Source organism: Filicampus tigris, chromosome 12, assembly GCF_054856515.1.
Source record: "Filicampus tigris isolate MCC_2025a chromosome 12, RoL_Ftig_1.0, whole genome shotgun sequence".
In the NCBI taxonomy this organism is placed as follows: Eukaryota; Metazoa; Chordata; class Actinopteri; order Syngnathiformes; family Syngnathidae; genus Filicampus; species Filicampus tigris.
The window spans coordinates 16,512,276-16,526,013 of NC_141228.1; the positions used below are offsets into that span (position 1 = coordinate 16,512,276).

The following is a 13,738-nucleotide window of genomic DNA, read 5'->3' on the forward strand; positions in this document are numbered from 1 at the left end:
ACACTTTAAGTCAATTGTATGGAGAACCCAACCCGACCCAACAACCCCTCTCCCCACACACACACACACACACAGACATACACACTTCCTGCGAAGCCTGTAGTGTCCGCTGAGACTGGGCCCCGGACTATAAACGACGTCTGACAGCTTTTGGCGGACACGAGGAGCCGTGTTGGCAAAACAGAGCATGTAGTGGGGAGTTAAAATGGCACAAGCATGTGTTCTGGTGACACTCGGGCCCGACGAGGCCACGCACTCTCCGAGTCAACTTGGAACCATTTCAAAATAATGAAGGAGGGGACTGTTTAGGTACTTCCTGTAGGTGCTGCTGTTTTGGTGAGCAACAGCCTTGTAGTGTACTTTTATTATCATTGTTGGTTTCATTAATGCATGATTAACCCTCTCCAAGCAGGTGTTGCAGATTCACAACAAGTAATTGCTAATCCCCTAATTAATACACATTCATATTATATGAGCCCTTTTTTTTTTTTTACTCAGAAGTACTACTGAACTATAACTAAAACTTAATTTTAGCCTCAGGGGGTTAAAAAATCTACATTTAAATTTTTTTTTTTTTTTTACTTTTATAATTTTGATTTTTTTTTCCTTTTTTTAAAATATATTCAATAATTTCAGGACTTAAATATGTAATAATAACATGAGATGGAATGAAAATGCCATTAATCGGTTCCAGTGTAATGTGAAGTGAGTTAAGGTGACTGCCACCATACAGTACTCGCATAAAATTTTTAAAATAAAGTTCAGATAAACGGCCGATTAATTAAAAATAATATAATGAATAAAATAACTTATTTTTTTGTCCATTAGTGATTTGCAAAAATAAAGACATGAATTACAGGCTGAAAATTCGACTGTTTTACAATACTTTTTATGAACTTGGCAATTTCTTATTATCTTTTTTTTTTTTTTAAATAGGCAATTTTTGGGGGTGATTTTATTTTAATGTTTGAATGTCATTATCTTTGTCTTATGTTGTACTGTGTTAATGTGTAACAAAGAATTTTTTTAAAAAAACGATGGGCAAAAAAACCAACAAAAAAAGGCAGATTTTTGCTGCTTTTAAAAGGGCTAATATAAGGCAATTAAATTGGTCGGCCAATTAATCGGTCGGGTCCTAATGATGATAAAAGTACACCACGAGGCGTCATTTTGCATTGCAGCTAGTAATAATAATAAGAAACCAATTTTATATTGCGCTTTTCTCGACATTTAAAGATGAGTAAGGGGTGAAGAAAGGCCTCCATCTGGGACGTTTGTTTCATGGTCATTGAGCTCATTTCTGTCCTGCTTTATGTTGTACTTCCTAACTCCATTAGAAGCAGACTAAAAATAAACGTAGTTGGGCATAATGACGGCGTCTTAATGAAGCTGTCTAATATTGTTACCAAAATAAAACAAATTCAATGTTGTTCCGTGTGAGACGCTGCTGCACCCGCCCGCCAAATGTTTAGAATTATTGCTCGACTCCTCCGTGATTCATACGTCCCGACATTCAAGCTCGCTCTCTTTCTCCTCCTCTTTTTCTCTTTTTTTTTCTTCTCCCCTCACTGCCACTGTGATGTTAAAACCGCTGGCGATTGCATAACGTGTTAAAACTTGCATCACCAATTTCCTGCAGTAAAATACTCCCATTAAAAACACGAGAAGAAGAAACCCGCGTTTGCTTTTTGACACACTTGTAATGTGGGGGGAAAATAACCATGCCGTTGCTGTAATGATTGACAGGTGAGAGGCTCCAATGAGCAGTGCTTGGAAATGTGCCTGTGATGGAAGTTTGTCATTCATGTGACACTTTCTTATTAAACCAACACATATTGAGATTAAGGAATCACAATTCTGTGATTCATAAATTTTGACATTAATTATACTGTATTTTAATTAATCATTTTAAAAATATTTAGTTTTGAAATGAAAATTATTTTTTATCAAAAGGTTCAACACGATCCGAATTGTGACTTATGTGATCTGTTGTTAATGGTCAGGCCTGCTCAGAAATTTTACATATTTATGTTGCTTTATTTTATTTCATTTAAAAGAATACAAAAAAAACTAAATTTTCTTTAGATTATTAATACAAATAAATATAAAATACTGTATATTTAAAAAAATAAAAAATAAAAATTGTCTGGTCACGCAAAAATAAGTGACTTTATTTTAATTTATTTTGTATTATACATGTTATTTAAAAAAAAAAAAAACTACCTTCATTTATTCAAAATTTGTGAAATTGTACACAAAGGTATTGGACTTGATTTTAATTAAGCAATGTAGTAGTTAAAACAATTTTTGATTAGAATTTCACAAAATATAATTTTCAAATAAATCCCGCCTCGCCCCCCCAAAAAAAGACATAACCCCCCCCCTAAAAATCAGGTCTAATCTATATGTGAACTTAAACCCTGACAATCAAAGTTCCTCACATCTCCAAACCTTTGCTTTTATTTTCCTGCTTTGACAAAAGCAGTTGTTCTCTAATGATTGACACGTGACATCGTCCAAACAGTGTGCCTGTAATACCAACTACGATTGAAGGAACCCCTGCTGCCTACATCTGCTTATTCTCCGTGATTTAAAGATCCCGACATCTGCGTCAGACTTTTTCCCCCTCTCGCTGTGATGTGAAAAGCGCTCTCGATTGCATCACCGATTTCCCGCATAACCACAGCAGCGTTTCAAACCGGGGGAATAACTTCATCTCTCCTTTTTTGACACACATTTTACACCTAGCGCTTTTTTATTTCTTTCCCCGTTGTGTTTCCGCGAGGCCGATCAGGGCTGACGGGTGGCAGGCTGCGCTTTGCACGCGATTTATGACCTGGCAGGATGAACTCGCCGCCGCTAAATTTACTGCCGAGCTGATTCAGTGCCGCGTCTGCTCGGTGCCTGGCTTTACTGCTGTGGGACCAGCGAATGAGTGAGCGACCGGAGGAAAGACGGGACAAAATGCCGAATGGATGAGTCACCTCGGCGGAAAAAAAACAAAAAAGGGGAGGGGGGGAAGGTGACTTAACGAAGCTTGACAAACGAGCCTCTTGTGCCGTTTACGAGGACAAAGTTTGAGGAGATTAAATGAAGAAGAAGAGCGGACGATGATGACTGACAAAGAGAGGAGGGATGCTAGAGAGACAAAAAAAGAAATGTGGCTACACGAAAATAACATCAAAGCTTTCTCGAAAATGGCGGCGATGGATCGGACATGCTAAAGTTAGCGTTACTAGCACATTTTGCCATGCGAGAGATGAAGAGTGAATAGCAATGACTCAAAAAAAGTGGAAAGATGCTACTGGGAAAAGACGAAAATAACATGGTTGAGTAAAATTAAGGCTTTTCAAACTTGGGTCGGACATGCTAAACTTGGCCTTATTAACTTATTTAGCCCCGACAACAATGACTCACAATGAGAAGAGAGATGCTAGCGAGGCAAGCGATTAAGCGTGAACAGAGATGATTCAAATAGGGACGAGTGATACTAGCATGATGAAACAAAAAGTTGAATTAAAAAAATGCAAACATTAAAAAGCTTGACAAATGAGCCTCTTGTGCCGTTAACAAGGAGAATGTTTGAGGGGATGGAGATAAAAAAGAAGAGTCGACGACTGTGACTCACAAAGTCGAGAGATACTAGTGAGACGAAAAAAAAAATTGTAGTTCAATGAAAATAACGGCAACGTTTTTTTTTTTCCCCCAAACATGGCCATGATGGACTGGACATATAAGCTAATTTACCTGAAATGACAATATTAAAAACAGAACAGATGCTAGTGAGACGAGCCCCAAAAAATTACAATACAATAAAATGGAGCAGATGGATCGGACATGCTAAACATAGCATTGTTAGCTCATTTAGCTTTTATGAAGATGACTGACAAAGGGAAGAGAGATGCTACGAAGACCAGACCAATCCAGTTAATTACAGTATTTGAAGAGTGGGAAACGTAACACACTGACTATTCCCGCCCTGTTGTGTTGATAGCAGTTGTCACTGTGTATATGTATCCTGTACCGTTAGAGATAATAATAACGATATACACAGATATTTCGCCCTGCCGCTGGCCCAATAGTGTTGCTATTAGAGTCCATTGTTTGGACAAGAGTCGCGGAAACTCCCTCATGTTTTTTGTCTAAGCATATTTCCTTGCCTGGGGGAAGCGAGTGCGGAAAAAAAAAAAAAATATCGGCGACCCACTGCTGACCCGCCGCAATGTCACTCCGACTCATGACATCAGCCAACTACCGCCAGGCTCTTTGTCACTTTCTCTCGGCAACCGCGGCAGGAGACGTTGCCTAAAGTCCAGAGGGGTCACTTTCTGCTGCACGGTGGGATTATAAGGCGGAGAGGCAGTGCCGGGCCGGAGCAGGACGTCGGCGGCACTCCTGCCACCTTTTGTTCTGCGCAGGGAAGCCTGATGTGTGGCCCGTCATGTTGAACGAAAGTCCGAGACGGACGACACGGGGTTCACTTTCAGCTGCCGAGCGGGACTTAAGGGGGAGAGGCAGTACCGTGTCACGTTATCAGCCGGAGTGAGATCGCTGCACCCCTGACACCTTTTATTCAACACAAGAAAGCCTGATGTCTGGCCCGTCATGTTAAACTAAACTCCATGTGGTTCGGACAGGTTTGTCAAAATGTGTCTTCAGTGCGGTAGTGCAAAGGGGCAAGGTCAGGAAAAGCGAAAAAAGAAAAAGAAAAAGCCCCCACTACGCAAGTTTTGAAAAATTTGAATATGACGGACGATACATCAGACCACGATGAGACCTCTTTGCGCAGAGCAAAAGGTGGCAGGGATGAAAGCAGCACCGCGATCTCGTTCCGGCTCGTACAAAGTGGCCCAGAACTGCTTCGCACGCCTGATGCGTGGCCAGTCATGGTAAACTAAACTGTGTAATTTGCCGAAACTTGAGCGTCCAAGAACAAGAGAAGAGAAGAACAAGAGAATCCTCAACCTCTATTTTTCCACATTTTCCTGACCTTATAGTGCAAAGTGCCACGTCAGGACAAAAGTGGAAACAAAGAAAAGGTTGGGCGACTCTGGCTCGGAGTAGGATGGTGGAACCTCTTCCACCACCGCCACTTTACCCAAACTCTGCCTCTTTGACCGTATTCTGCAGAGGAAGTGCAAAGTGCAAAGTTCTGGAAAAGCGTGAAAAAGGGTCAGGGCTCTGACTCTGCACCGTCTTGTTTCTGGAGCTGCCAGTCGTCCATTCGAAAGAGAGGGCTCACTTTTTGCTGCCAAGCGGGTTTCAGGCTCAGTGGCAGGGCTACATTGTTCAGGTCGTTGCGAGCCCGTTTTGTCTCCTTCCATCGGTGTGCCTTCTTAACCACATCATGGTATGACATTTCTCTTATGTCCCAAAGCTTAGGACACTTGGACACCGCATTTATTCTTTTAAGTCCTCCAAAATGTTTTGCTGTCAGCAGTCTCAAATCACTCCTGCCAACTCCTCTCCGATTGGATGTGCCGTCCGACACCGACACCTTCAATTTCTTATTCCGAACAGTGGTGGACTGGAGTGATCTGAAAAATCCAACTTCTGCCCAATCCCAGCCTCTGAGTGGCTCATCACATTGAATGAAATTGAGATTAAGATCACTTACTGTTGCCAAGCAACATTTAAAATGCACAGGCAGGCCAAGATGACACCTTGATCCTGGTCTGATGCGTGTGCCAAACTAAACTCTACATGATCGAGTCGAGGTGGTCAAAACTTGTCCGGTAAACCAAGTGAGTGAAACTATTTGCATTGAGGTAGTGCCAAGTGCCAAGGTCAAGAAAATCGGGGCGAAAAAAAAAGGGTGGGAGGCTCTGGCCTTGTGCCATCTCGTTCCTGGACCTGCCAGTCGTGCGTACCGGCATGCAAATGTACTTCGGAGGCAGCTCACACCTACACTCAAGAGGCCAGGCCAGGTCAACTGAGTAGAAACTTCAGCTCAGCACACATCCGGATGAACATTCCGTCAAGGAGTGTCACAAACATTCAGAGTGAGAATGTCACAAACAATTTGTTGGAAAATACGTTTCGAGGTCGCAGAGGCCGAGAGCGAGGTCCCCATTTGGAGGATCAATCCTTGTCTGTGTGACGCACTCACACCTACGCACACGTTCAAGTCAAATGGTGAAGAACACGCCATCGCAGCAATTTGTTTACGTAGCTCAGAGGTGCAGCGCCAAAAGGATGCCTGGGGCAGCCGTCAAAGATTGTCAGGTTGGGATACTGTCGAGATAATCGCGCTACACGCTAGCGTACCTCAACAGAAAGAGTTCAGGCGAAGTATGACTTGACAAGACAGTACTGTATGGTTTTTATGTCCCGTTACATATCTTGGGACCACTGTGTTGCTATTTCGTAGCATCTCAACTATTAGCATGTTAGCGTCATTTGTCATCTTCAACATTGCTAATCTTGTACGGCCTTACTGGGGGGTGCAGCTGACTTCAGGTGAAAGGCCAACTACACCCTGAACTGGATTAGCATGTTAGCATTGAAGCTATTTTCAAATTAAAATGATCAAAAATGTAAATCAATGTTAAATCTTTATCACGTTGCCTTAGCACTTTCTCCAATCAGTTTGCTTTCTTACTCCTCATTTTTTTCCTATTTTCCACAGACTTGTCTATTAATTTGCTTTTGTCATAACCTGGATTGTAAAGAGACGCTACGGGCACCCTGTACATCTCTTCGTCCAATATTGCTGGTTATGTGAGCGAGTGTGTAAGGAAAGAAACGGCTATTGGCAGCATTCTTTACTTGTTCCGGTACAATACTAACCTCTCGGAAAGGCAGAATATAAGGATCATAGCGGCATCTTGATGTCATTGATGTGACTTTAATTTGAGCTGACTTTTTCCCGCCCACACACCTGTCACCACTCCCCGTGACGGATATGCGGGTCGTCACATGCAGACGTGGCCATGCGTTCAGGGCCCCCTCTCAGAGACTGCAATACCCCCCAACACACTCCTCACACACAGCCCTGTGTTGAGTCATCAAATAGTCATATACGTATGTCTGTGTGTGTGGTAATTGACTTGTGTACTTTCACACGTAATTAAGTTTGTGTTAATTCCTCAAAGGAGCCCAACAATTAGACAGCACCGGTATGAATGGGATGGCAAATGGCAGCGTGTTGGCTCACTTGCCAAAGGCAATTAGCGTGTTTGGGTGGCTAACAGCACTGCATGCTAATTTTCTGCCCATCCCAGCCAAGTGATGATATTCTTGCGATATTTTGACAATACATGAGTTGGTGTGAAAAATGGCATAAAGCGAGATAAAGATAATAGCGGCCTTCAAAACTTGCATCAAGACATTAAGGTTTTATTATTATTATCCCTTACCTCATTATAATTTTTCTTTACTTTTTATATATTTTTCCTTGCATAACATTTTTATCTATTTTTAATTTTTAATTTTATATATTACATACATGCATATATTTTTTATATTTAATTCTTTCTTGTATACTTTTTCATTGATCGGTATTTGTACGTTTTGGATTTTTTAAAAACTTTTTCGTATAAACATTTGTATTAATATATTTAAATCTTTAGAGTTTTTTTCACTTTTGCAGTCATACATTTTCAATACAATTTTTTGCATAATATCTTTACCTATGTTAGTTACTTGTAAAGATGTATTAGACAGTATTTTATTTTTTTCATGTTTTTACTGAAATATTCTTGTGTATAAATATTTTTATTTGACACATTTTGACATATTTGTATAGCTTTCATTTTCATGTTTTATAATTGTAAAAATATTTACATATATAATTTGCAAAAACATTTTCAACTGTATACATATATTTTTGAAATATTTTCTATCTTCAAAATTTTATATATCTCCTTTATATTTGAATTAGGAAAATATTTCTTTGCAACCTTTTTTTTTTACCTGCATAAATATCTGCATCCATTTTTACTTTAACTTCTATGAATATTTTTACATGTTTTCTTTCTACTTTCTGGTTCTGTGCAAAATAGTGCTGCCTTTTCTATTCTATTTTCTATTCTATTTTGCACCAATTCTGCATGATCTCTGCTTGAAAAAGATTACTTACTTAATTACTGTAAAAGTTATTTATTTTTATATGAACAGCACCAAGATGGCTTGACTGTGCTGTTTGCCGGTAGTAACAGTGGCAGGACACCACCTGTGTGTATGGGTATTTAAAGGGGATTAAACGCAGGAATGGATATTGGACTGCAATATTATTTATAAAAAATAAAAAAAATTTAAAAAAAAAAAAAAAAAAAAGGATTTTTTTTTTTAGGATGGCTAAAAGTGCGACAGTACGGGATAAAAGGTCTCACCGTTGAATAATGGCAGCATCAAGTTTAAACGGTGTTAATCTGCTGGATTGGGGCTAATGCGGATTGCGCCTCCATTTGAGGAGCGCGACACGAGCTCACAAGGCCTTTAAGCAGCTCAATGTGTTGTCACTAGTTGATTAAGTGCTCTACAACAAGATGACAGGATTACTATTACACAAACACACACTACTCCACTGAGTGGGTGTGTGTGAGCGTTTAGTCATTTGTCACATATACATAATATTCTCATACAGCGTGTTTTAATGACATCATTTCCTTGCTGCTGTACAAAAAAAACACTTTTGTTTCTGCTTCCATTTTTCACGATCAAGACTTTTTCTATGTACACAAAATTTTTCTCTCAAATATTCACAAATTTGTCTAAATCTGTGTTGGCGTGCGCTTCTCCTTTGCCGAGAAAATCCATACATCTGTGGCATGATGATCTAGAAACTGATTAGACAGCATGATTATTGCAAACGTTTATGTATCATTTAGAAAACATATTTATATAGATGATATTGTATACATTGAATATTTTTATTTAATGAATATTGTCTAATATTTGTTCTAAATTTTTTCGAAGTATCAATTTTACATTTCTTGTTTTTTCATATTTTTATCATACACATTTTTATAATATATATCTTTACATTTTTGTTTTGTACATACCTGTATGTATTTTTATATGTATTTATATACATATATATATATATATACATATTATATTATATTATATATATCGTATTAAAAAATATTATATATATCGTATTAAAAAATATATTTTTGCAGTATTTATTTACATGCTAATAACTGGCCAGAAAAAACATCTAAAACGCTAAAACTCTATAAATCCAAGGTAATTTAAGTATTAAGACCGCACACCTCATAAACGCATTTAACATATGCTTTAAATCATACACATAAAAATCATTCTTGAAATGTCTTTGCGTATATTGTAGCAAATGAATAATATAAATAAATAACTAAATAAATAAATATTCCGCCTTCATTATGCGACTGAAAAGGAGAGTATGAATAGAAAATGAAGTGCGATTTGGCTGTAGAATGAAAAGACGAGGAAGGTTATGAAATCGTACTTCAAACTTGTATTACAATGACCTCAATCGCTCTTCAAGTAATGGTTATGCTCCGAATCATTTACTCGTTCCCCAATCCTTAATCACAAAAAGGATTCCTGTGTGTACTTTTTCCTGAACCATATAGTCCACCATATACATTGCATACAGAGTCTACACACCCCTGGTCAAATACCAGATTTTTTCATGAAAAAAAAAAAATAGACCAAGATGAATGAAATCAAGACACACCTGCCACTATTTAACCACCTCTGACCCCAAATAAACTGCAGATGTTCTAGTAGGCTTTTCCCTAAAAAAAACCCTCCGACCCCCGTCCTTTCTTGCAGAAACCAAGAAAGAAACAATTTTGAACTTTTCACAATTCCTTGCACCTCGTCTAAGGCCCCGAGTTCTATCTGAAGAAAAACAGCCCAAACGCATGATGTTGCCACCACCATGCTTCACTGCAGGTATGATGGTACTCTTCTTTGTTTGCGCCAAACATACCTCTCGATATTACCACTTTAGTTTCATCCTATAATAACATATTTTCCCCACATGTGTTTGGGGAGTTGGTATGGTTTAATGCAACCAAGGTTGAACTTTCTGAACAGCTGATACCTTTATTGGGGTTAATAGGAGGCACTTTAAATTGTGGCAGGTTTGTACTACCTCCTTCTTACTTTGTAATATGTGATTTCATTTTATGTGGATAATTTTGAACAGCCATGTGCCCAGTTTGTAACTAACTGACTAAGTAACTGAAATGGTAACTGTAACTAAGAAACTAAGCAACTGCAACAAACTTCACCTCAGTAACTTGTACAGGTACATGGAACTAACTGTACCTAAGCAACTGCAAATACGTTCTAATGTTATTGAGTATCTGAGTTCATGTAATGTGTGCAAAAATTGTCAGGAAAAGCCTACTAGAACATCAGAAATGTGTTTTGGGGGTTAATCAGAGGCACTTTAAACAGCGGCAGGTGTGTGCTGACTCCCATTTGACATGAGTTTGAATGTGATTGGTTCTTTCTCAACACAACCACATTCCAGTTATAGGGTATGCTCACCACATTATCTCAGTTGTTTATTTTTACTTCCCTTCTTATAGCTTACAGGTCACCTATTTTTTTTGTTGTTGTGAACTACAGTATATATTTAGTCCACCACATAAAAATACCTCTATAGTGATTTGGGAGACTATATATAGCGGCATTTGTAGTTGTAAGAAAAGAAGATGAGAAAGCAGCGCGAGGGCAGGCCTTCATCAGTCAACCACGTTTGACTGACAGGTCAAGGCCGCGCGAAGGCAGCGATACGGCCGCCGTCATTTCTTTGCAATAAGCTCGCTTTTGTAGCACGCCAGATAATCGTCGTAATTACATTTAGGCGGCTCGGTGTCCGTCACCTCGGGGATGCTTGGAGAAATCCTGGCAAAAAAAGAGGCGGAGGACAGATTAGGTTTTATTTTCTTTTAACAGTTATCTTTATCTCGTCACAAGGCGTTTTTCAATGTGACCTTGACGCACGTAGAGCACGTTGACAGTAAACGGACGCGTGGACGTTCACATTCTTGTTCATGTTTTTCGCAGACCAGAGTGACAGTTCTGCACGCTTCTGTTTTTGTGTACATTCAACCCAAGTACACCAGATTCAAAACCACAATGGCAGATTTGATCACAGGATTTTTTTAAAATACATTTTTACAGAGAAAATAAATCTTTTCTGAATAAACATGGGTCTTCTATTCTTTTATATTCTTTAGATTATAGGGATGTCACAATATCCAAATGTCATGATACGATGAGATCACGATATGAACCTCACGATAGGATAATCATCACAATATTGTGGGGAGGTTGGTGATGTATAAAAAGCTCATGATACTATATAAAAGCTCACGATATTGTAATAAAAAAATATAAAAAAAAAAAAAAAATCACAATATTCTGTTTTTGTACATAACAGCATTCACAAATATATATATATACACATATGCATATTTCCTAAATATTATAACCTGAATATTTTCAACATTTTAATATTTTGCCAAGAGCAATTTTTATTTATTTATTTATTTACCTACTGCCATTTTTACATTTTTATTTTATGAATATTTTTATTCATCGGCAGCTGGACTGTCCAAAGGGGCCAATGCGGAATTTTCCAGTTTTGGCAGTCGGTGAAAACAGGGACCAGGGTGCACATTCGTCCCAGGGCCGAAGAGCCTTGAAGTGCGCCTGTCGGTATATTCCTCGACTGATTGCCTTGAGTCTGAGGCAAACTTTTCCTCTTCCTTCCTCACAGGGGAGCGACACTTCTGGAGCCGCCGTCGTAATCGCAGGGGAGACGCACGCGGGATGGGAATAAAAGGAGGAGGAACGACTTCCATTAAGGAATTCCGATTTTCTGCGCCGTGCTTTTTTTGATCCTGCGCCAGAAGAACATTTATGCTGATGAAATGCATAAATAAAGTTCCTCAATTATCCCGCTTGGAGAAGTTCCAGACGAGACAGGCACAATCGCAGTGAGTGCCTCGCAAACGGGAAGATTTAAGAGACACGGCCGGGCGCCACCTCTCCTGCTTTCGCACGCCTCGTACACCTACAGCGGCCGCAACTTTCTCGTCCATGCCCATTGCAATGAAAACCACCTTGAGATATATGAACCACAAAAAAAGGATCCATTTATGTGTTCTGCTGTTTCTTTGGCACATTTTTTTTTAGTCCAGTCACTTGATTTTGAGTATCTGCTGATACTGAGTCTGATCCAATACGGCGATGCACTCAGAATCTAATTTAAGCTTCAACATTGTATGTATCTAACCTCCACCCCAAACCATTCACTGACCTTATACCTCAGCCCCTAATCCTAAAACATCTCTACCAGTCCAAATTGAAGTATTAGAGCAAATAAACTGTTGAGGCCTTGGTGGTGGTCCGTATTCATCTGAGCGCTTTGAAGTAAAAGTGACTGACGACTTCTTCCAGTAATTAGTGGCGCGTCAAATCGCTGCTTATGAATCGAATCAGTGTTGATGCAGAAAATGGCACAATCCAAATCTAACATTTCCACCCCAGAAGCGATCAGAAGAATTCAAACTTTTCTTTCTTCTTCTCCTTATCTGCCCGGAATAGCTAATTAAAAAACATTCCGACGTGCTTTTGACATTTATTAAATACACAAAGAGCGGTGGAATGCCAGCTTATCGGCGTATCGCCGCCATCGACTTGCAGATAGCATCGGCTCCATCAAAACACGAATAAGAAGAAAAAAAGTCAAAGAGAAGCTGAGATGATTATTAAGTCTTTGCAACTTTGTCTTTTTACTCATTTACGCTCGCAGTACATACAGACATTGTTTAACTATAGTAAACAAAATCCATAACTGCCCTTAAAAAAAAAAACCTAATGAAAGAGAATTTAAAGAAATCAATTGGTTTTGTATTGTAATCACTGTACGTACTGGAGTATCCGTGGTATGAATGCGTGCCTTTAAAGCGTAAGTCAACCCAAACTTTCTACTCATGGTGGTTCGCTTTGAGACTTTTCTAATCAATCTGTGCCTTGGCTCAATAAAGGTCAGGAAACTTTTTTCAAGGGCCAGCGGCGTGGTAATGACGAGTGTCAGTCTGGCTATTAAAAGCCCACGGGTTCAAGTGCGACACGCTTTGAAGAAAAAGCGGCAACGGCACTCACCACGTAGCAGGGCTCACAGTAGGCCTTCTTGTCGACGGCATAGAAGGGTTTGCCGCGCAGCTTGCCGCTGCAGGTCATGCACACGAAGCAGTCCACGTGGAAGACCTGGTCCATGGCCGTGCAGCCGGTGCCCTCGCCCACCACGTTCTCCCCGCAGCTGGCACAGCGCCCTGGGGGGAGAAGACAAGAGGGAGGGTGAGCGATGCCTTCAAGGTCACACGCAGATCGGAAGTAAACATGCTCGGACAATAAATGCAATGGAAAGTCAAGTGGGGATTTTTTTTTTTTTACTGACAACGGGACATGAGTGTGACACTTACCACCTGACACTTCTCCCAGTCCATTGTGCTGAAGGGTAATTGGTAAAAGTGGGATTCTTTAAAGTGACACAATGTTACAGGGAAAAAAAAAGTTGTATCGTTTTAGAATTTCGAGGGATCCCATAAAAAAAAAGGTTTTTTTTTTTTTTTTTTTTTTTGAAGAGGCATTTTCATGTTAAAAAAATAGAAAAGATATACTGTATTTTTTAAAATAAGATTTAGATTTTTGAGAATTTTTTTTTATATTCTTCAGAAAAAACATTTTGGAAAAAAAGTGTATATCTTCAAATGTATAAATAGTA

General features: G+C 39.3%; 1 protein-coding gene and 1 long non-coding RNA gene across 7 annotated transcripts in view; one reads left to right on the forward strand and one right to left on the reverse strand.

Annotated features, from left to right (window-relative positions):
- The window catches only part of LOC147138732 (uncharacterized), a 43,468-nt gene extending 31,613 nt beyond the window's left edge, over window positions 1-11,855 (forward strand). The window contains exon 3 of the long non-coding RNA XR_015088862.1: window positions 11,726-11,855. This is a non-coding gene — a long non-coding RNA (uncharacterized LOC147138732). The remainder of the gene's footprint in view (window positions 1-11,725) is intronic.
- Window positions 1-13,738, reverse strand: part of lpp (LIM domain containing preferred translocation partner in lipoma) — a 116,172-nt gene that overhangs the window by 8,980 nt on the left and 93,454 nt on the right. For all 6 annotated transcript variants that reach the window (XM_086046237.1, XM_086046233.1, XM_086046235.1 and 3 more), the window contains one exon: window positions 13,117-13,286. In XM_086046237.1, coding sequence (XP_085902363.1) covers window positions 13,117-13,286 — 170 coding nt within the window. The remainder of the gene's footprint in view (window positions 1-13,116; window positions 13,287-13,738) is intronic.